Source organism: Lampris incognitus, chromosome 15 (genome assembly GCF_029633865.1).
Source record: "Lampris incognitus isolate fLamInc1 chromosome 15, fLamInc1.hap2, whole genome shotgun sequence".
Taxonomy (NCBI): Eukaryota; Metazoa; Chordata; class Actinopteri; order Lampriformes; family Lampridae; genus Lampris; species Lampris incognitus.
This window is the reverse complement of record NC_079225.1, coordinates 15,850,966-15,871,191: the sequence shown is the minus strand read 5'-3', so window position 1 is coordinate 15,871,191 and position 20,226 is coordinate 15,850,966. Positions and strand designations below refer to the sequence as shown.

General features: G+C 42.5%; 2 protein-coding genes across 3 annotated transcripts; one reads left to right on the top strand and one right to left on the bottom strand.

Annotated features, from left to right (window-relative positions):
- The first annotated feature begins 4,757 nt into the window (after positions 1-4,757).
- si:ch211-22i13.2 (uncharacterized protein LOC553945 homolog) lies at positions 4,758-10,644 on the top strand. Of its 2 annotated transcripts, none has more exons than XR_008811422.1 (7): positions 4,758-4,895; positions 5,305-5,380; positions 6,129-6,293; positions 6,683-6,744; positions 6,848-6,943; positions 7,927-8,060; positions 9,418-9,498. XR_008811422.1 is itself a non-coding variant. In XM_056294861.1 (7 exons), the coding sequence occupies exons 1-7, from the start codon at positions 4,893-4,895 to the stop codon at positions 9,653-9,655; spliced, it is 546 nt and encodes a 181-aa protein (XP_056150836.1). In that variant the 5' UTR covers positions 4,758-4,892; the 3' UTR covers positions 9,656-10,644. The 2 variants fall into 2 exon arrangements, 1 of the variants encoding a protein (XP_056150836.1); XM_056294861.1 differs by lacking the exon at positions 7,927-8,060 and adding an exon at positions 9,605-10,644 and having other exon boundaries at positions 9,418-9,510.
- Positions 10,645-11,425: 781 nt separating this feature from the next.
- Positions 11,426-15,134, bottom strand: rd3 (retinal degeneration 3, GUCY2D regulator). The gene is made up of 2 exons (XM_056294860.1): positions 14,845-15,134; positions 11,426-11,901 (listed from the first exon to the last, which is right to left on the bottom strand). Exons 1-2 carry the CDS (start codon positions 15,132-15,134, stop codon positions 11,520-11,522), a joined length of 672 nt encoding a protein of 223 aa, XP_056150835.1. The 3' UTR covers positions 11,426-11,519.
- Between the last annotated feature and the right edge of the window lie 5,092 nt (positions 15,135-20,226).

The window sequence follows — 20,226 nt, the reverse complement described above, 5'->3', positions numbered from 1 at the left end:
TAGTTCTTAAATGCCATCCTTTATCTCACTTGAGTTTTTATGTTTTTTTAATCACTGGCCCTCCCCCTTTACTCTGCATCTTAATTTATTGGCCCCCTAATTCAGTTAGTTTTATCTCTGAGTTTTCTAACCTTCTATCTATTGTCTTGCCAAAATATGACAGGGTGCTTCTTCTTGGTGATTTTAATATTCATTTGTGTTGTCCTTCCCATTCCCTGAATTCAATTTTTTTTGGATCTTATACTCTTTTAACCTCATTCAATCTGTTAAAGGGGCCACACATTCCAAAGGCCACATCTTAGACCTTGTACTGTCATCTGGTTTCTCTGCTGGGTGTCTCAATTTGGTGGATATGCCTGTATCTGACCATAACGCTGTCATTTTCAAAGTCCCACTACAGCTCACTACTCCTAGTCACTACCCTAAAACATGCTCTTGCATTCTCAACACTGGCTCTGCAGTTAAATTCTGTGATGCTTTTAATTCATCATTCGTTCATCCCTCTTTATCTCCCTTCAATCTAGACTCACTGTTAAATTAATTCAATGTTAAGTGCCTATGTTACAGGTCCCAGGTAAGGGGCGGGGCCAGTAACAGGAAAGTGGGTCTGTTTTAAACAGAAAGAAAGTATAAAACAGGAGACGTGGTTGACTTGTTGAGCAGGCTGGTGACGTCTTTATTTACTCATAAAATCATAAACTAATCTTTTCTTTATTCATCTCATCTTATTTCTTTTCTTTTTTTATATCAACAATAATCTCTTACATCAATATCTCAATTATCTGACATATACACACATTGTGACACAAACATTCCACTTGCACTAATGCAATAAATCAACTAACTGAATTGACCAACAGAAGCTACAATAGCTACAGTATGCTATAGGTCCCCTAATAACACTAGATGTTACAATAATATTGTTTCTGATACAGTTCAATAGTTTTATTGCTGCTTTACAGATTATCTGTATTCTACATATATTCCAAAAAGATAGATCAGCCTATATGTCAACAAACAAATTACACCTTTATATAAAAAACACAAATAAGACTTAGAATAACCTGTGTACAACTAACATTACACAGAAGCCACCTTAACTGGCTCATGAACTGACCACATGTTACCATGGTAACCTTGGCTACGCTTGTTTTCACCGTAGCTCATAAAACCGTTCATTAAAGACAATATCATAACGTTTGTACATGTTTCTACATTCAGTTAAACCACAAAAGAAACCAAATGAGCCCAGGAGCCAAAAACTAAACAAAACAACACTCAATAATGGCAAGAATCACCATCTTATTCCTCAACACAAACCGGCACGCAGCTACGGGCATGACGAGGCAAGTTAGCTAACTGGCTAACTAAGTAGCTAGCGAACTTTTCTAGGTCGACAAAATAAACTTTTTACTGGACATAAAGACCCAGAACTTCGTAGTTTGTAAGTCAAACATGTATACATTTGGTTCCTATATCATTCAATCATGCTTGGTGACAGTACATACCTGTTATAAACAGAAAGAAAGTATAAAACAGGAGACGTGGCTAACTCGTTGAGCAAGCTGGTGACGTCTGAAGGCACGAGCCCACTGCGACACACTTATAGAAACACAATACTCTTCCAGACCAGCGCGCCCTCTTGTGGCGTGGAGACATATTGCAGCTGCAATACATTAGAAATACTTAGTCTACGTAACAATTAAATAAATCTGGCTCCTACTAACAATATATCAAATACAATAACTTAAATTGTGACAACACAATTGTGAGTGTCACACCTATCCATCCTCAACCAAATTGCACTTTTTAAAACTAGGAAACAAAAATCAAATAACCTACCCTGGCTGAATGAGCACACTTGTGCCTTTAGAGACTCAGTAGAAAATCAGAATGACAATGGAAGGTCAACAAGTCCGAATTAGCACATAATACCCTTAAAAACCAAATGTTAATTTACCAAAAGGCAGTTAAGGATGTGAGATCAGCGTACTTCTCTGAACTAATATCAAGAAATAACCACAGTTCTAAAGTTCCCTTTAGGGTTATTGATTCTATTAATAGTCCCTCCACTTCTTTTTTCTTTTCTTTTATTTTTTTTAACCAGATGTTGAGTTGTTTTAAAGATCTTGCCCTCGTTTTGTAAATAAGGTGGAGAATATCAGGTCCCAAATCTAGCCTGACCCTTGCATTCTTTCCACATGTTAATTTAGCCTCTTTTAACCAGTTTCAACCAATTACACTTTCAGTGTTAGAGAGTACAGTCTCCAATATGAACTCCTCCTCCTGCATCTTAGACATCATTCCCACTAAGCTGTTCAAGGAGGTATTTCCAACTATTAGTGCCGTTATTCTGCAAGTTCTTAATAATTCTCTGGCCTCTGGTTCTTTTCCAGACAGTTTTAAGCATTCCATTGTTCACCCATTGCTGAAGAAACTTAATTTAGATCCCCTGTCCTTCAGTAACTACAGAACAATCTCTAAATTGTCTTTTCTGTCTAAGGTTCTGGATAGTAATTTCGACTCAATTGATTTCTTTTATGAACACCAATAGTGTTTAACAGTTTACAGTCTGGTTTCAGAGCACTTCATGGTACCAAGACATCTCTAGTTAAGGTCACTAATGACCCACTTCTGAGTACAGAGATGACTGCTCGATGTTAGTTCTTTTAGACTTAAGTGCTGCCTTTGACACAGTCGATCACAACGTCCTCTTACATCACTTAGAGACTTGGGTTGGCATCAAGGGCTCGGCTCTTAGCTTATTATGCTCTTACCTCACCAACAAAACTTTTTCTGTTGTTCTGAGTAACTCTACTTCCTCGATGGCTCAGTTGAAATGTGGTGTCCCTCAAGGCTCAGTTTTTGGCCCCCTTCTCCTTTCTATACACATGCTGCCCCTTGGCCAGGTCATTCAAAATCATGATGTGCTTTACCATTTTTATGCTGATGACACTTAGTTATACATGTCACTAAAACCTGCAGTCTCTCTGACATTAAATCGTGGATGTCTGAATTTTTTCTCAAATTTAATGATGATAAGTCTGAGGTCATTCTGTCCGGTCCTGAAAATTCCATCCAACCTTTTGTTACTAATCTTGGTGGTCTGTCAGATAGTCTCAAGCAGGCTGCTAGGAATCTCGGGGTAATATTCAATGCTAACCTCGGTTTTGATAATCAAATCAAATATGTTGTTCAGTCATGCTTTCTCCAACTCAAATTAATCTCCAAAATTAGGTCATTTTTATCAATTGCTGATCTGCAAAAAGTTGTGCATGCTTTTATCTATTCTCGGCTTGAATATTATAATGCACTTTACTCTGGTATCAGCAAGGACTCCCTCCACCATCTCCAGTTGGTACTAAAACGTCACTGCTCAGCTCATTACCGGGACAAAGAGGCATGACCATATCACTCCTGTGCTTGCCTCCCTACATTGGCTCTCTGTTATATTTCAATTTGATTTTACATTTCCATTGCTTGATTTTTTTTATATATATAAATTTATTTCTGATTTTTTTCTCCCAATTTAGTGGCCAATCGATCCCTATTTTAATTCAAACACCCACCGTCGTACTACATGCGTTCGCCAACAGTTGGCAGTCTCGAAGGAGACGCCTCGCCACTTTCGTGACAAGGCGACTCCAGGCCGAACCACTGCTTTCCCCACCACCACACAGACGCATTCATGCGGCGAACACAAGCCGACTCCGCCCCCCTCCCGAAGACAGCGTTGCCAATTATCGCTGCTTCATCGAGTCCGGCCATAGTCGGATCTGACGAGACCGAGGCGCGAACCCCGGTCCCCGATGGGCAACTGCATCGACACAAAGCCGATGCTTAGACCGCTACACCACCGCAGACTAGTATTGCTCGCTTTTAAGGCTTTAAGTGGTCTTGCTCCTACATACCTGTGATACGCCCTCTTAACCATTAAGATCCACAGATGGAGCCCTGCTGGTTATTCCTAGGTCACGGTTTGCCACGAAAGGTGATCGGGCTTTTGCTGTTAGAGCCCCCACACTGTGGAACTCTCTTCCTATTGAACTAAGAAAACCAAGTCTATAGCTTCTTTTAAATCTCGTCTTAAAACGTTTCTTTTTATGAAAGTGTAAACTAGTAATAAGACACATTAGCCCCTAGCTAACGGGTCTGACCCTTTAGCCGAGCGGTTAGTGATGTCGCCTTGTGGTGCAGTATACTCGTATCGAATCCCGCACCGGGCAAGACAATAACCGGTTACAAAAGCTTTTATAGACGTTTGATATTTGTTTTTATTTACCCATACTGTTTTTATTTTTACTCTTACTTAGTTGGTCTTATTCTCTTCATTTTTTTCTCTTTTTTGCCTTGTCTGGTTTTATTTCTTTGTAAAGCACTTTGTAACATTATTTTAGAAAAGCGCTATATAAATAGTTATTATTATTATTATTATTTGGTCCTTGTCAAAGTTGCTCAGATCCTTGCACTTGCCCATGTTTCCTTCTTCAAACACATCAACTTCAAGAAAGGACTTTTCACTTGCTGCCCAATATATCCCACCCCTTGACAGGTGCCCTTATAACGAGTTAATCAAAGTTATTCACTTCGCCTATCAGTGGTTTTAATGTTTTGGCTAATCGGTGTTTATAACATGTTCGCTGGAATACAGTTTACGCTTGTTCATGGGGATCCGCTCAGAAATGAATGTGGGTGCCCGCTAGGGGGCGCAAGCAGTCCCGCCCCACCGTGGCGGCCCCTGTGTGAAAAGAAACAAACAGCGGTGCATTTTGGGAAACAAAATGTCTCCTGTCAGTGCTAGCTAGGGGATTATTGAAAATTTAAACGTTATCTTTTTAACATATTTTAATGTTAGCCTTCGTGTCGGATATCCGGTACAATTTACCGCCGTCATGGTGAGTACTGTTCTACCAGTCAAACTGGTGTCTTCTTAGCTGGACACGCATGCTAATTATCGCTATGTAGTTAGGATAAGTGAGGTGATGCTAGTTAGCTAACAACAGAGACCACTGCTAATAATACAGTCGCTCCACGTATGTGGAAGAGCCCGGATCTGCACGACGAGCTTTTAAAACTAACGTGGTTTCAATGGCAACCCGTGAGGTGGTCGTTTAACGTTGCCCAAGAGTTCGTTCCCGCGAATTGAATCGCAGCCTCAGCTCTCGGCCGGCGCCGACGCTTCCGCCGCACCAGGTGCACATTTTCTGCTTCGGTTGACTCGGCTCTCGTCGGTGTCTCCTTTTGCTGACCCGCGACGCAGGGCGAAATGCACAACATCTGTCTTGTCTCTCTCTTTACTTCCAGTCAGCGAAAGTGGAGCCCAAAGTAAGAAGTGAGTCCAGCACAAGATCGGATGATAAAAGGGGGTCAAGGAGCACAGGTAAGACCACTCGGAGCTCGGAAACGTTAAACCGGTCCTGTTAATTCACCCGTCGCACAGAGACGCGTTACGACGTCTGCAGCCTGAGCCCTACCTTTATCCAGATCCACACCAGCGGTTGCCACAAAGGACGCTGGCAACCTTATAAGAGAAATTCCCAGTCCCATGGTTGCAAACCTCGGGGGTCTGACTGCTGTGCTGGGTGAGAGGCTGAAGTTCACATTTGCCAGTGAAGCGATATTTTGAGGGGTACTGAAATTCGTGTTTAATGCATGCCAGTGCTCACGGTTTTATACGTGTGTGTGTGTGTGTGTGGATGCCATATTTTGTTTTTCATTATGTAATGTTCTCCCCGCCTGCCATCCAATGACTGCTGGGGTAGGCTCCAGCGTCCCCGCGAGCCTGAGGTCAGGATAAGCGGTTCAGATGATGGATGGATGGCTGGATGGATGATGTAATGTAGAAAGACACGAGATTCTGTCTAGTCCTGAATCAAACAGTTAATTGTTTTTTTTTTACCACAGACACAAACACTGATTTAAAAATACAAGCTTTTGCTTTTATTAACAAAATCATACCTTTTTGTTTCTAATCTCCCGAAGCAAGGTGGGTAATAGAATAGTCAAAATGGCGAGTGAGGGATGTTATGCTACACTGTCAGGCGTTGTCTTTTTCATGCCGAATTGGAGCTAAGCATCGGTTACATTGGTTTCGATGTGTGTATCTCTTTTGTTTTTTTGTTTTTCAGGGAGAGAAAAAAGGAAGCGGAAACGTAGCCGCAGCAGATCTTCTTCATCATCTCCTTCCAGCTCATCGTCTTCATCATCCTCATCATCTTCATCATCATCCTCTTCATCATCCTGCTCTTCACGTTCATCCAGTGCCAGTCGGAGTAGTTCTAGTAGCAGCAATGGTGAGTATACTTTGGCCATAGGCTTTCCAATCTGCAGTACATCTCAAGTGCTTAGGTTAGCAAATCGTTAGAACCCTCCTTACAGTGGATAGTAGTAGTAGATAGTGAAGCAGACAAGGCTTTCAGTATTTCTTTCTCTCTTTCTTTTTACCCCTTTTTAGATTTTACTGGCCTGTCTACCTTAACCATTTTATGTATAGGTTATGACTGAATATTTGTTTTTATTGACTTTTATTTGTTATTCAATCATCTGCAGATCCTATCATTACTCTGTCTTTAAAAGTCTTGCACAAATAATGCCTTGTTATTATTAGTTCTGCTATAGTTAAGATCAGAACTGGTTTGTTGCCTTTAATTTCTGTTTTCTTTCCTTTTTATGCCCCTGTCAGATTCCCGCAGTAAATCCAGAAAGCAATCTAAGAAAAAGAAGAAGGAGAAACAACAGAAAAAGGTAATATTTTGAAGACTACACACCATGCATTGACAGTTCGTAAAGACTGCTAAATGGTCAGTGTTATTCATAAAACCCACAACTGTTCTCATGTTGGATTAAGGACCAGAAAAAGAAAAAGGGGAAGAGGCATAAACGTAAAAAGGACAAGCAAAATAGAGGGAAAGAAGAAAGCTCTGGACCTGTGCAGATTTCCAAGGTAGAACGACAAGCATTCATTTTGTCATCATTTGTCAAGTGATGTGTATAATGTTTACACTGTAGTTGGTAAATGTATAACTTTTATTTTTACTTTTGTTAGTTTTGCCTGACCAAGCATACCAAAAACATGTAGTGGGCATTGCATTTATTGGACTGCTAAATTTAGTAGTTACTCTTCAAACATAGTTTTTCTGAAACAACCTTCATAAGATGTCTTTAGACATCTATAACTGTAGTACAGCTATATTCAATATTTAAGGTAGAAATGCATTTCACTAAGAGGTGGTCAGCACCTGTACTTTCTCTGAGATGAATCAGCCCTTATCATGCATAGTATTTGAAAATATCTCTCGTCATTAAAAATAAGGTTGCGTATCATGAATTTAATTGATTCTGATTCAGTCTTATCAAATTCAGTTCTACTTGAATCCTCTTTCTGGTTCTGAGCATACTTTTTAAGATAGTACCAAAAATGTTTTGAAAACAAACGATTTTCTGAAGATGCGATTTGGGGTTTATGACTCTGGTCATCTCTCTGCGATATCAAACTACTTCACCCAAACACTGTCATTTTTTTAGAATGCTAGTTTTACTTTCATAAAATATACCAACTAACATAAATACCAGTTGATTATAAATGCTATACAATAAATGTGAGGATATCAGTCATGTGTTTTGAACTGAAGGGTTTAAAGTAAGGCAGCACAGTGGCGCAGTGGTTAGCGTGGTCGCCTCACAGTAAGAAGGTCCTGGGTTTGAGCCCCGGGGTAATGCAACCTTGGGGGTCATCCCAGGTCGTCTTCTGTGTGGAGTTTGCATGTTCTCCCTGTGCCTGTGTGGGTTTCCTCTGATGGCTCCGGTTTCGTCCCACAGTCCAAAGACATGTAGGTCAGGTGAATCGGCCATACTAAATTATCCCTAGATATGAATGTGTGTGTGTGTTTGTGTGTGTGTGTGTGTGTGTGTGTGTGTGTGTGTCAGCCCTGTGTGATGGCCTGGCGGCCTGTCCAGGGTGTCTCCCCGCCTGCCGCCCAATGACTGCTGGGATAGGCTTCAGCATCCCCGTGACCCTGAGAGCAGGATAAGCGGTTCGGATAATGGATGGGTGGTTTAAAGTAATGTAACCCTTTCACAACAAATCTAGTCCCTGTCCAGTGACATTCATTCACTCTCTGTTCTTATCTTCTCCGTCGTTGCAATGGTGAATGGAGTTTCCCTACCAGAAGCGCTCTCGGGATGAACTGGAGGATGGGTCCTGTTGCTCTGTGGACTTATATCTTAGTCCAATATTATTGCCTTTCTTGCCATATTAAGCTTGAATGTCCGCTGTTTGTGTGTTGTACCTGCATGCATGGTGCCAGCGGTTGTAGTGCTAGCTGAATCTGGGGTATTATGATTGGCTGGAACTGAGAGAGACATTGATAAAGGTACATTCTTTCTGGTTTAAACCATGATGCAGTAAATGCTTCACCATAATAAGAGGTGCTTCCTCTCTTCTAATATATTATCTTATCTCAACAATCAGAGTTAACATTTGCCATGCCAAATATTGCCATTTTTTCAATGAATCTTTGGCACTATTAGGAGCATTTACTTCGGCCCTTATACGGTCAACCTGCTTTGCTGCAAAAGTTGTAACAGGGAGGAGGATCTTACATCAGCAGATCTCAGAAGTCGAATAAATCTTTTATAGACTCTTTCATTGTATTTCACTAGTTTTGCAGGGATATACAAATAAAACACACATGATTGTCCTCTGGTCAATCATCTTCTCAAATCTGGTTTCCCCAGCATGCTCTTTGGTTACCCAGATTTTATACCAATTTTGTTCAATACCCAGCTCTAATTAAAACCTTAATGACTATTTTTACAAGTTTTATGCATTCTTTATTGCAGTTTGTTGGATTGTATGATGTTGCTACTACTACTACTACTACTGCTACTTTTGGCTGCTCCCGTTAGGGGGCGCCACAGCGGATCATCCGTTTCCATCTCTTCCTGTCCTCTGCATCTTCCTCTGTCACACCAACCATCTGCGTGTCCTCTCTCACCACATCCATAAACCTCCTCTTTGGCCTTCCTCTTTTCCTGTTCCCTAGCAGCTCCATATTCAGCATCCTTCTCCCAATATACCCAGCATCTCTCCTCCACACATGTTCAAGCCATCTCAATCTTGCCTCTCTTGCTTTGTCTCCAAACCATCCAATATGAGCTGTCTCTCTAATATAGTCATTCCTAATATTGTCCTTCTTCATCAATCCCAATGAAAATCTTAGTATCTTCAACTCTGCCACCTCCAGCTCCGCCTCCTGTCTTTTCATCAGTGCCACTGTCTCCAAACATGTAACATAGCTGGATGCGGAGTGTATGATGTTAAGTTTTCAAAAATATCATTCATCCAGGCACACACATGCACACACAGACACACCTTTCCAGCCTCCTTTTAAATTAGTGACTTTCTTTCCCATCCAGTACTTGAAAGAGCGAAAGAAAGGTGGAAAGTACAGCATGATCTCAGGGAAGAGGATAAAGATGAAAGTGAAGAAATCAAAGAAGGACAAACAGGTATCTCTCCTCAGCTACGTGTTCCTTTTTGCAGAGCAATATTGTGATTTGCTTTATTTCACCTATATTTTGTTTGTTTTGTTTTTTTCTACAGCAAGACAAAAATCGTGCAGAGCTACTCGAGTTCCTCAACTCCACACTGTGAAGACATTGTGGACACTTAAAAAAAGATTTGCTCCAGCTCGGACATGTCAGTTTTCCTCATCAGAACTCAGGAAACAACATGCCCATCCTTGCCAGCTCTCCAGGGAAATTATAATAAAAGGTTATCACAGCAAGAGGTGAGTAAATGGCCTACACCATTCCACAGTGGACCACAGAAGCTGCCTGGAACCGAGGACTGGTCTCCCCTCGCAGTAAAATCTGCTCTTACTCTGCGCTCAGCCAGTAGCAACCACGTCACCAGACTACTGTCCTACGGCTAATTTCAGGTTTTACTGTTTGCCGCAGTGCCAAGAGTGGTCCAGTGATAGGCAGAACTTTTACAAAATGCGCAAACAACTTGACATAGACAATTGATGCCCCTAAACATTCAAGCTGTGGCCAAACTGTCACAGAGGAAACAAAGCTAAAAATAGTCCATGTTGGCCCATTACTATGAATTCTTTAAACTACATGGTTTTTAGCTTCATTTCCCTCTGCAGGCATCCTGGTTGTTCTCTCATTATTTTATTTTATTTTTTACTCTGCAACTAATGTTTATCAGAGCTATTACTGTTTTTGATACTGCCCCTTTATTTTTCCGTAAGTTTAAGTTAATTCAGTTGGCTTTTGTTATGGGCACCACAGTGTTATCATTGATAAGGCAGTGGGAATGTGTAATATAATTGTAAGCTTTGTTAAAAATTGATGCAAAAATTGGGACTTGTTTAGAATCCGGTGCACATTCTCTCATTTACCGATGGTTGATCGTGTCATATAAAATGTTCTCGGCCCGCAATCTGTTAAATCTGTTATGGTCTTTCATCATGTTAGTTTTAATTAACTGACATGATCGATACAAACCCTGATATTCTGCCGACATCAAAAAATTTGTCAGACTTATTTGGATAACGGAGTATACCTGTTGTATATTGTTGTACTTCATGTGGCAAACTGAGTAAATGGCAATAAACTGCTGGAAAAATTTCATAACACTGAGATTTCACTGTGAACGTTCGTCCATTGTTCACTTTCTATCACATAAACCACCGGTTCCCTTCCAAGTGTGATGACTGATTGAAATGTGGAAATTAAAAGGCAACGCATTGGTTGTCACTGGCACAAAATTTAATCACCTTAGATGCAGTATACTGAAATCATTGTAAAGTTCCCCCCCACCCCACCCCTCACCATAGGCTATGGAGAGAGGATGAGTAACATTTTCTGAATGAGAAAATTGTCATTATCATTGCATGATAATGACATTGTTTTACACTAAAGATACGTATTACATATAAATAGTTTTTTTTTTAATCTCATGCCGTGAATATTTCAAGGAAGGTCACCTGGCACACCAAAATGGGCAGTGTCACAAAACATCACCCCCACAATACAGCTTTTGCCTCTGCAACATTTCCCTTAAACGTTAACCCCCATTGATGAGTGGTTAAATAGGTCCGATATAATGTTCTTGTTAGAGAACCCAAAGTAAAGCCCTCAATACTCGTGTTACATTTAGAGCAAAGTTTCTACATAATTTAAGAGGCATTGCAGCAACAATCTCATGCAGAATTCAAATCATTGTAAGTCCTGTTAAGGATATCATACAGAAGATCATCTGAGGAATTCCCCCTTTAATGGTGCTCTTCACCATATTAGACTAAAAGGAAAAGCTTTTAATGAGGGATAAGTCATCTTGACGATCGTATACTGATAACAGGAGAATTAAGGGCGTATACGCTGATGCCCATCCTGTCTGGGCTGCTGTCAGGCAGACACGGCGCAGGATCTCATGGATCAGCAGTCAGACCAATCCGTCTCACTGGAGCATAGGCCACCACCATTGCCCTCACGTGGTCGTTCCCAGCTTAGACAATTCTGTTGGTCCTGAGTCCTTTGTATCTGATGTCGGGCATGCTCCACACCTTCTGGGCCCCCTCTACCTCCTTCTCCCTCTCCATCTCCATCCCTCGCTCTACGTCCTCTGAGACGGTTTTGAGATCGCTTATCTCTGTCCCGTCGGGTACGGCCGTGGTAAGGCCTACTGTGCTGCCGAAAGGGTTAATCTTGACGCGGGACCTGAAGTTCATGAGGGACATGCTCATGGAACGTCTGTTGTTCCACTGGCGAGCAAGCCGTTCTGTCTCCTCCTCCTCCTTCAGGCGGTCCAAAGCCTCCAGGAGGATGGTACGGAACAGGCCGGACACCTCCTGCACCTCAGGTTCATTGGCAACCATCGCCTCGCGGAACCTGGTCAGAAAAGATGATTTTCATTGAGCTCAGTGCTGTAAATATCTATACTGTGACACGTCTCTACATACTTAACACCCACCCCATGAAGCTGGCTTCTGCATCACCCACTTGCAAAGTGACACAAACAGAGAATATGGGGGGGCTCAAAAAATGTCTAAAAATACATGCTGTTGTAAGACATTAATGATTTTCCATTTCTATATTAACGTTATGATCCTTGGTAAGAAAATTGGCAAAACGTATTTGTTTTGTTCCTTATCTGATGCGAGGGTCTAAAGACATGATGTTGTGTTGCTGTAAAGCCCCTTGAGGCAAATTTGTAATTTGTGATATTGGGCTATACAAATAAAATTGGCTTGACTTGACTGCCTATGCAGTTTCATCGGAGGTAAGAATTCACAGAAACTCCATCAACAGAGATGCAAGTAAGACATTCTCTATCACCTTTAACCTGCTTTAAAAAAACATTTTTTGCAATAAAAGTTTTTTTTGTAAGGGTTTCTGGTGTGTCAGCTTGTTTTTCTGGGTCACTGGTTAGCTAAAAACATGATTCAGACAAGCTAACTTTAGCCCTGTTGAACCGCTGCAAAAGCAGCAACTTTACAATATCAATGTTCAGCATCCATTAGGACATGAATAATGTGTTTAGCTACTCAGTCGAAAATGAGCAGTCCATACCAGACCTCCTTCCATTTACAAGCTTAACACAATGATCTCGTGTCGTTCTGTTCATGACAAAGTTGACATCTACGGCACGGTGTCCTGAATTTCTGACCATGTGCTAACATTACCGTGGGTGTGAATAATGCAGTGACTCAGGTTTAGATAGATTGACTATATTTTTAGGCTGATCAGCTGATCTGTCCCAGAACTCCCATTTTAGTCACTTCTGCAGCCTATTTCTTCATCTTGCAGGAAAGCTTCATATAAAAGTTATTGTTTCATTTAATAGAATTTTACTCTGTCCAGATGCTATGGATGCCCTGGATTGTGTTACCATGTAGAATATGTTTGTTTGTTTGTTTGTTTGTTTTTTTAAATCTAACAGGAGGATATTCTCTCACCAATAAGTAGAGAAATCTATGGGAAATCATATTATGCATGAGCCCTTGGACTCTCAGAATATCTGGTCTTGCTCTTTTAGCTGTTTTGGTGGTTCATTAGTGTCTGGGGAATAACAGTCAACAGATCTTTTTGTCCTTACATCAGTGGCACAGAGAGGCACTCCTACTGACCCCAATTACCTTTCCCGACAAGAGGCTAAATCCTTCGCTGGTCTTTAAATAGATGCCTACTTGGAAACCTTGCAACAGGTTAATGTCTTCACTTGGGCAACTTTCCGTTTTTTGGATTTTTTTCTGTGTTGACCAGCTGGAAAGGTCACAATGTGTTCAGAGATTCAGAGCACAAATAGCAATTCTCATAACAACTTTATCACCAGAAATACAGGAGTCTTTAAACCTCGACATTTTAACCTTCAACATCTCGCAATCTGCACACACACACAGTCCCCAAATATAACACATTTTGCAGCAAGGATTCACTAATTTCAAATTCCTGCTAATTTGACCCCGAGGTCTCGTGCAGGCGCTGTGAGGTGAAACTGGAGTGGTGGTGTGTGCAACACAGCATGTCACCCTCGCACAAAACCTGTCATAACAAGATAACAAGACACCTGAAACAACAAGTTAGCAGCTTTAGCTTTCACAGAACAGCTGCAAACAAACAGGCTCAGGGAGCGTTTTTTGTGGATTAGAGGACAGAGAGCACGGTGTTAGTCTGGTGTAGGACGGTGGGGAACTGGACCAGCACGCCGGCTGAGCTGACGTGTACCTACCTGGTCCTGATCCATCTGCCGCCTGCAGCCAATTCAAGGCACCGATTATTTTCGGCTTTGTGTTTTTTCCTCCTTGTTTTATTTGCCTTTTCCGAGCAGCGTCCATTTTAGGTCTCATTGCTTCAGCTCCTTTGTGTTAAACAGGGATGCTCCCAGGCCGGGACCAGGCGTAAATGGCGCTTTCACCCGACACTAATACCCAATACCAAAAGCAATGCCTTGTCATAAATAAACGCAAGTAGTAAATTCCTCCTGCTCTTACAATGTTTGTTGGATTATCTGTTGAGAATTATTTTCTTGAATTCTTCGTGTATTGTTGTTTTTTGTTTTTTTTGTTTTTTTTATGCGTGGTCATTTTTTCTTTTATTTTGCATGTTTGAAATAAAGACATTTGATGTGATTTGATAAAAGCATACTGGCTTGATTTACTGCATTCTTGGTACATGGAAGCCTGTATTTCTTTATATATAAAAAAATACTGATTCCATTTCAATTATTTTACCCGCTAGTGGTCTACGCTGCAAAAACGCACACTTGCCAAGTTATTTGACATTATTTTAATGCTTATTTCAAGCCATTGCTAGTAAAATGTTCTTACCCAATTGGCACAGTATCATTGCTTGGTTCAAGAAAGAGCGTTGGTTTCGTGATTACCAGACTTGTTATAAGAGTTTTTCACTAAATAAGAACAGAAATCTCAAAGCAAGGAACTTGATTTCAGATCGCCTCTCTTTTTTAGAGTGAATATCTTGAAACAAGTCTAAAAATCATGGATCAAGCACACTTTCTTGAAACAAGCGATATCGTCTGCCAGTGAGATAAGAACATTTTATAAGCAATATCTTGAAAATAAACATTATGAGACTTAAAATAAGATGAAATACCTTGATAAGCTGATCTTTTTTGCAGCGTAAGTCTGCACTGTCCAGCAACAGTAAAGGGCTGATACTCGCTATAGGCTGATACTTGAAGATTCATGGGCGGTGAAAAAGTGATGTCGGTACATCCCTGGTGTTTATTTTACGGGTAAATTCTCATCAGTGACTCGTAAATAAGTACATAAATTGGCGGTGCTGCCACCACCACCGAGGATGTCGCCTTACTTCAGTATGAGCAGCCCACAGTAGGACGGGGGCACCTTGGAGCAGAGGTCCTCCAGGCCCAGCCTCTCCCCGGTGCTGATGCTATAGGAGGTGCGGGGGGTGGTAACCAGCCAGCTGTAGTCCACTCCGGTCTGGATACGCCGGTACTCGTTCTCCCTCTCTCGCTGCTGCCTCTCGGCCTCCTTCAGCTGCCAGCTGAACTCCAGCATCAGGGTGTCCGTCACCACGTCCGCCGGGTCCCGCCGGGGGCTGCGGTAGTAAGGCTCATTCCAGCTGAACCAGGACGCCATTGCCTCGTCCTCCCAGAGCCCCCTGCACTGTTGGAAAGGGAAAGCAGGGGTTTCATCATACTAAACCTGCCCCATGTGGCCCTGAGTTGACTGAGGAAGCATTGTCTTGTTGGATTATTGCTGGGTTCTGAGGAGGGCTTCTTTGGTCGTTTATTTGAGTTTTTTACCATCAGTTGTTAGGACTGATAAAAGTTCTGTTTGAATAATTTTCTATGGAAAACAGCAGTCATTTCACACTTATCTCAAAGTGTTGACATATTAGTACCTCTATATCGAGATTTGAAATGGTCCAATCAGCAGGCTTCTCTCGGCTCTGTTGCTGTATAGTGTGTGTGTGTGTGTGTTTTGAGAAGAAAATACAGCAGATTGAGGTAAGACACCTCTGACTGTTCTTAAATCAGGACTACAAACTGGGAGAGACTGTGCAGTGGATATCTTTACACAATAGCTTCTCACAATAATCAACGCTCTGGGAAAAGCCCACAGACAAACAGCACCTCTGTGAAGACAGGTCGTTTAAACCTGCACTCCGCGTTGCTCATGTTTTCTCTTCGTTCATATACTGATGATGTTGCAGATGATGTGTGTGTGACGGTGAAGTTGTAGTTTCATTTTTTTTTAATTGCATTTTGTTGCCGCTTGCATGTTAAAGCACCAGTATAGCACCGACACATACAGGTCATGACAACACTGTGTTGACATGCTAGGTGTGTTGGCTCCTGGTCAGATAACCTACACGCCAGCCAAGCATGTGCAGGGCCACCGAGATTAGCCCAGACAATGCCCTCAAGGTTAAATGAAACAAGTCTTACTACGGGTACACCCAGCATCTGAAGACTGCACCGGCCATGCGTTCAAATCGAATCCACACAGATTGAAACGACAGTTTCAGTGCTTTAGTTTGGTGCTTACAAAAGCCCAATATATTAAGTGGATTTGTCAATCAATCCTCAAAAGCCCCCCCCACACACACACACACACACACACACACATACAGGTCTGCGTGTGATGTCACGTTACACAACTCAGGCTCGGTGTTATTCACTTTATATTGTCACGCGCCTCCAGTTTGATCCGTCCTCACACTCACTGTCTCCATCCCAACAGGGATACATGCATGTATGTCAGATGAGCTATTCTGATTTTGTGTCATTTTACAAGGCGTACTCAAAACGCATTCATTTCTCATAAATCCCAGCAAAAATCTGTTGGGAGAGAAAAATAATTTTCCTTTATTGCACTTTGACTGTATATGTATGCTATTACATATATACCGGTAGATAGATAGGTAGATAGATAGATACACCAATATTACATATTTTATATAGGCCATTGTCTCCTGTCTTGAACTAAATATTACCTAGTTTTGGCCACGACAAAGTAGGAATTTAAAAAGTGTTCATTATTTCTGCAACACCTGTGGTCACAGTTTTGTGATAGCTTGCTAAAGCCTTTGTTATCGAGTAAACCTAGCACAAGAACAAAAAATGAACTGCGCTCCATACTTGCGACCTCTTCTTACCTTATCACAACTTAGTCTTGGACTTGGTAGGAAACCTGTTCACTTTAAAAAAAGAAAAAAAGTCCTTTGACTTCAGGAAGATGGAAGCCGGGGAGAGATGAGCAGAATGTGAGCGGATGTAAATGTATTCTGTCCTGTTTCTGAAGTCTCTGAACGCTGTTCCTCCTACGGTCCTACAGTATAATCTCCCTCTCTCTCTCTCTCTCTCTCTCTCTCTCTCTCTCTCTCTCTCTCTCTCTCTCTCTCTCTCTCTCTCTCTCTCTCTCTCTCTCTCTCTCCCTCCTCGTCCCGTCCTCCCAGGAGCCCTGGCCTGCCTTTACTTGTTGCTGGAGGTTGGGGGCACTGTGTCCAATGGGAGACCCTGATGAAGTGCTTATATAGCTTTTCACCATTCACCGTTGCTATAGCAATGCTCCTAAGCCTATTTGGCCACAATAAGCTCTATCAGCTGAAAGGGAGGCAGGGAGCGATGAAGAGGCAGATAAAGAGGCAGGAGTGGGTTGAATGAAGAGAGAAAGAGAGGGAGATAGAGAGAGAAGCATAAGACAATGTGATAGAGAAAGATGCAGGGGAGCGTGATATTCTGAGGTTAGTTTAAGTGTGTGTGGGCAAACCTAGAAGAGTAGGTGGCTTAGTTATATGTGGTGACTAATAGTAAGAGCTGTGAAAGGTCAGCTGTTATGAAATTATTTTCTGTGCAGATAAAATTCTCCTATACACACACATGCACACACACACACACACACACACACACACACACACACACACACACACACACACACACACACACACACACACACACACACAGGTTAAATCGAGGTCTACTGAATGTGGATGGCTCGGCTGGGCTGGTCTACATACTGGGGGTGCATGTGTGCCAGGCGCAGGTTGCAATAGCAGTGCTTGGTGTAGGTGGATGTCAAGGTTTCTGTTGGCTCATCCCTCCTACCGCTGACGGTATTCTAACCACAAATTCAGAGGTGGCCTTGAAGCCTTTAAAGTCCATAACCGCACCCTCCTCCTCACCCAGCCCCCTGTTGTACTGGAAAATAAACTATGACCTCTTTTCGATGAGCAGCTGCCTACTGTAGTTTGGGGGGGGACTACGGTACCCATAATGCCGCAGTGTTTCTTCCGGTTTGTCCGAGTGGCCGCGTCTTACGGCGGAGTCCAGGGAGGTGACTATACGCGGTGTCGTCGCATTGTTTGCTGTAGTGAATTGCAGTGATGTTTGTCGCTGGGTTGTGACGTCGTCGTCAAGTTTAGAAACAAGAGATATTCCGCAAACAGCGAATATTACCCGTCTTCTAGTGACGGAGACCGTACAGGGGCGGGCTAGCGAGAGAGTCTGGGGTTGCTAGGCAACGCCCCCCCCCCGTCCAACAGACTGGCTCGCCAGAGAGAGACAGAGAAGAGACGTAGTACATAGAGAGAGAAGAGGGAGAGACAGAGAAGAGAGAGAGGGGGGGGGGGAGAGAGAAAGAGAGAGAGAGACTGGAGTTGGAAAATGGGAAAGTGAAATAAACTTTTGATCGCAGAAAGAGCAAAATCAAGACAGAATGGATGGCACCGGAAGCTGTCCTGAGCCGTCTGATGTCACTAATACAGCTGAATGGCCGAGATGGACCCCGCGATTTGAGAGCTTTTGAGTGGCATCAGGTTAGACCAAAAACCAGAGGAATATCAGATTAACTCATTACTGTACTGCATGGGAAACACGGCGGATGATATTCTGGTTGTCCCACCATTAACTGATGCAGAGAAAATCAAATATGAGAAAGTGAAAGAAGGATTTAACAAGCCGCTGTGGTGGAAAACGCAATGTTCTTGAAAGAGGCCAGTTTAACACAAGTCAACATGAAAGTGAAAGTGCAGAATCATTTATCACAGCAGTGCAAACACAAGCGGTACATTGTATCTTTGCAGTATTAACAGAAGAGTTAATAAGAGACAGGACTGAAGGCAACGAGAAAAGAAAAAAAAAGTTCCAACAAGCATCATACAGAGTAAAGCCATTCAGAGACTCAAGGAGAGATGACACTCAAGGAGAGGAGTGCAGTCGATACAGAAGAGGATGCATACATGTGTGGAAAGGCTGTTCAGCCAGAAGAGCAGAATGTTGCAAATGTGGAAAGATAGGACATTATACTGCAGCCTGCCGCGTTGCTCAAGCTGTACACAGTCACACAAGCTCAGTCTGATAGCGATGCTGAGGATGTTGCTTTTCTAGGGGAGGTGAGCACACAAACCTCACAGCCATGGATGGAAGAGATCACTCTAAATGGGGACGTTTTGAGTTTCAGACTTGGCACAGGAGCAGTGGCGACGGCCATGCCTGAAAGGTTCTACATGATGCAGTCCGGTAAAACTAAGCAAGGTGCTGTATGGGTCAGGGCACAATACACTCGGAGTGAAGGGATATTTCAAGAGTAAACATACTTCAAAACAGCATACCCGTCGGTTTTTCAGGGTCTGGGAAAACTGAGAGAGCTATATCACATAGAACAGGACAAGGGTGCTGCTCCTTATGCCCTCTCAACGCCTCGACGAGTTCCCATCCCTTTAAGAGAAAAGGTACGTGAAGAGCTGGATAGAATGGAAACCATGGGGGTCATCACAAAAGTGAGAGAGCCCACCGAATGGTGTTCTGGACTGGCAGTCATCCCGAAAGCAAATGGAAGCACAAGAATACGTGTAGACCTCACAAACCTAAACAAGTCAGTGAAGAGAGAACATCTCATCTTCTTTCAGATGGAAAGGTCTTCACCAAGCTCAACGTTTGTTCAGAGTTTTGTCAAATCCCACTCGTGTCAGAATCAGGCCCCCTCACAATGTTCATCACTTTCTTTGGGAGATACTGCTTCAACCGATTGCTGTTTAGCATTTCATCTGCTCCTGAACATTTCCAGAGGAGGATGACGCAGATGTTTGAGGAGTTTGAGGGAGTCCTGTGTCACGGACATTCTTGTGTATGGGCATGACAGAGGGGAACACAGGTTTTCTCCAGCCCAGTTAATCATGGGAAGACGTGCACACATCTCTACCCCAGCCTTCGAGCAAGCTGGATGCCAAGTGGCCAGATATAAAAGCCTTTTGAGAAATGGTCGAGGAAAGGAGGAGGAAACAGGTAGCACACTACAATCTGCAACACCATTCTAGACCACTTCCAGAACTCAGAGCAGGACAGAAATTGTGGATCACCACTGAGCAAACTCCGGCTCAGTAGTGAGTAAAGCTGCAACACCGTAGTCATACTTGGTACAGACAGACAGGGACATGCCAAGGAGAAACAGGGTTCACCTCCATCCCACTGAGGATGCCCCAAGACCAGACACATTGACTAGGACAGGGCGGGTCTCAATAGCTCCTGTTAGAATGGATTTATAAATAAGACCTCTAAAGGTAACCTGGGCCCTAAAGGTTAAAACTAAAACGGTTCATAGGCGAAACAAGTTCATGTAAGCTTAAAGGAAATACTGCAGAAGAATATGTTTAAAAATATATATGTTTGATATTTGCTCATTTTGGGGGATTTCAACCATTGCAAACTTGAACTCTCTTTACCTGGGT

Excerpts from the sequence above, each read along its gene's own strand:
- si:ch211-22i13.2 (XM_056294861.1), top strand. Across the intron at positions 6,745-6,847 it reads AGGAGAAACAACAGAAAAAG|GACCAGAAAAAGAAAAAGGG; the intron begins GTAATATTTTGA and ends TGTTGGATTAAG. Across the intron at positions 9,511-9,604 it reads AATCAAAGAAGGACAAACAG|CAAGACAAAAATCGTGCAGA; the intron begins GTATCTCTCCTC and ends TTTTTTCTACAG.
- rd3 (XM_056294860.1), bottom strand. The coding sequence starts at position 15,134 with ATGGCGTCCTGGTTCAGCTGGAATGAGCCTTACTACCGCAGCCCCCGG. Across the intron at positions 11,902-14,844 it reads TGTGGGCTGCTCATACTGAA|GTTCCGCGAGGCGATGGTTG; the intron begins GTAAGGCGACAT and ends TTTTCTGACCAG.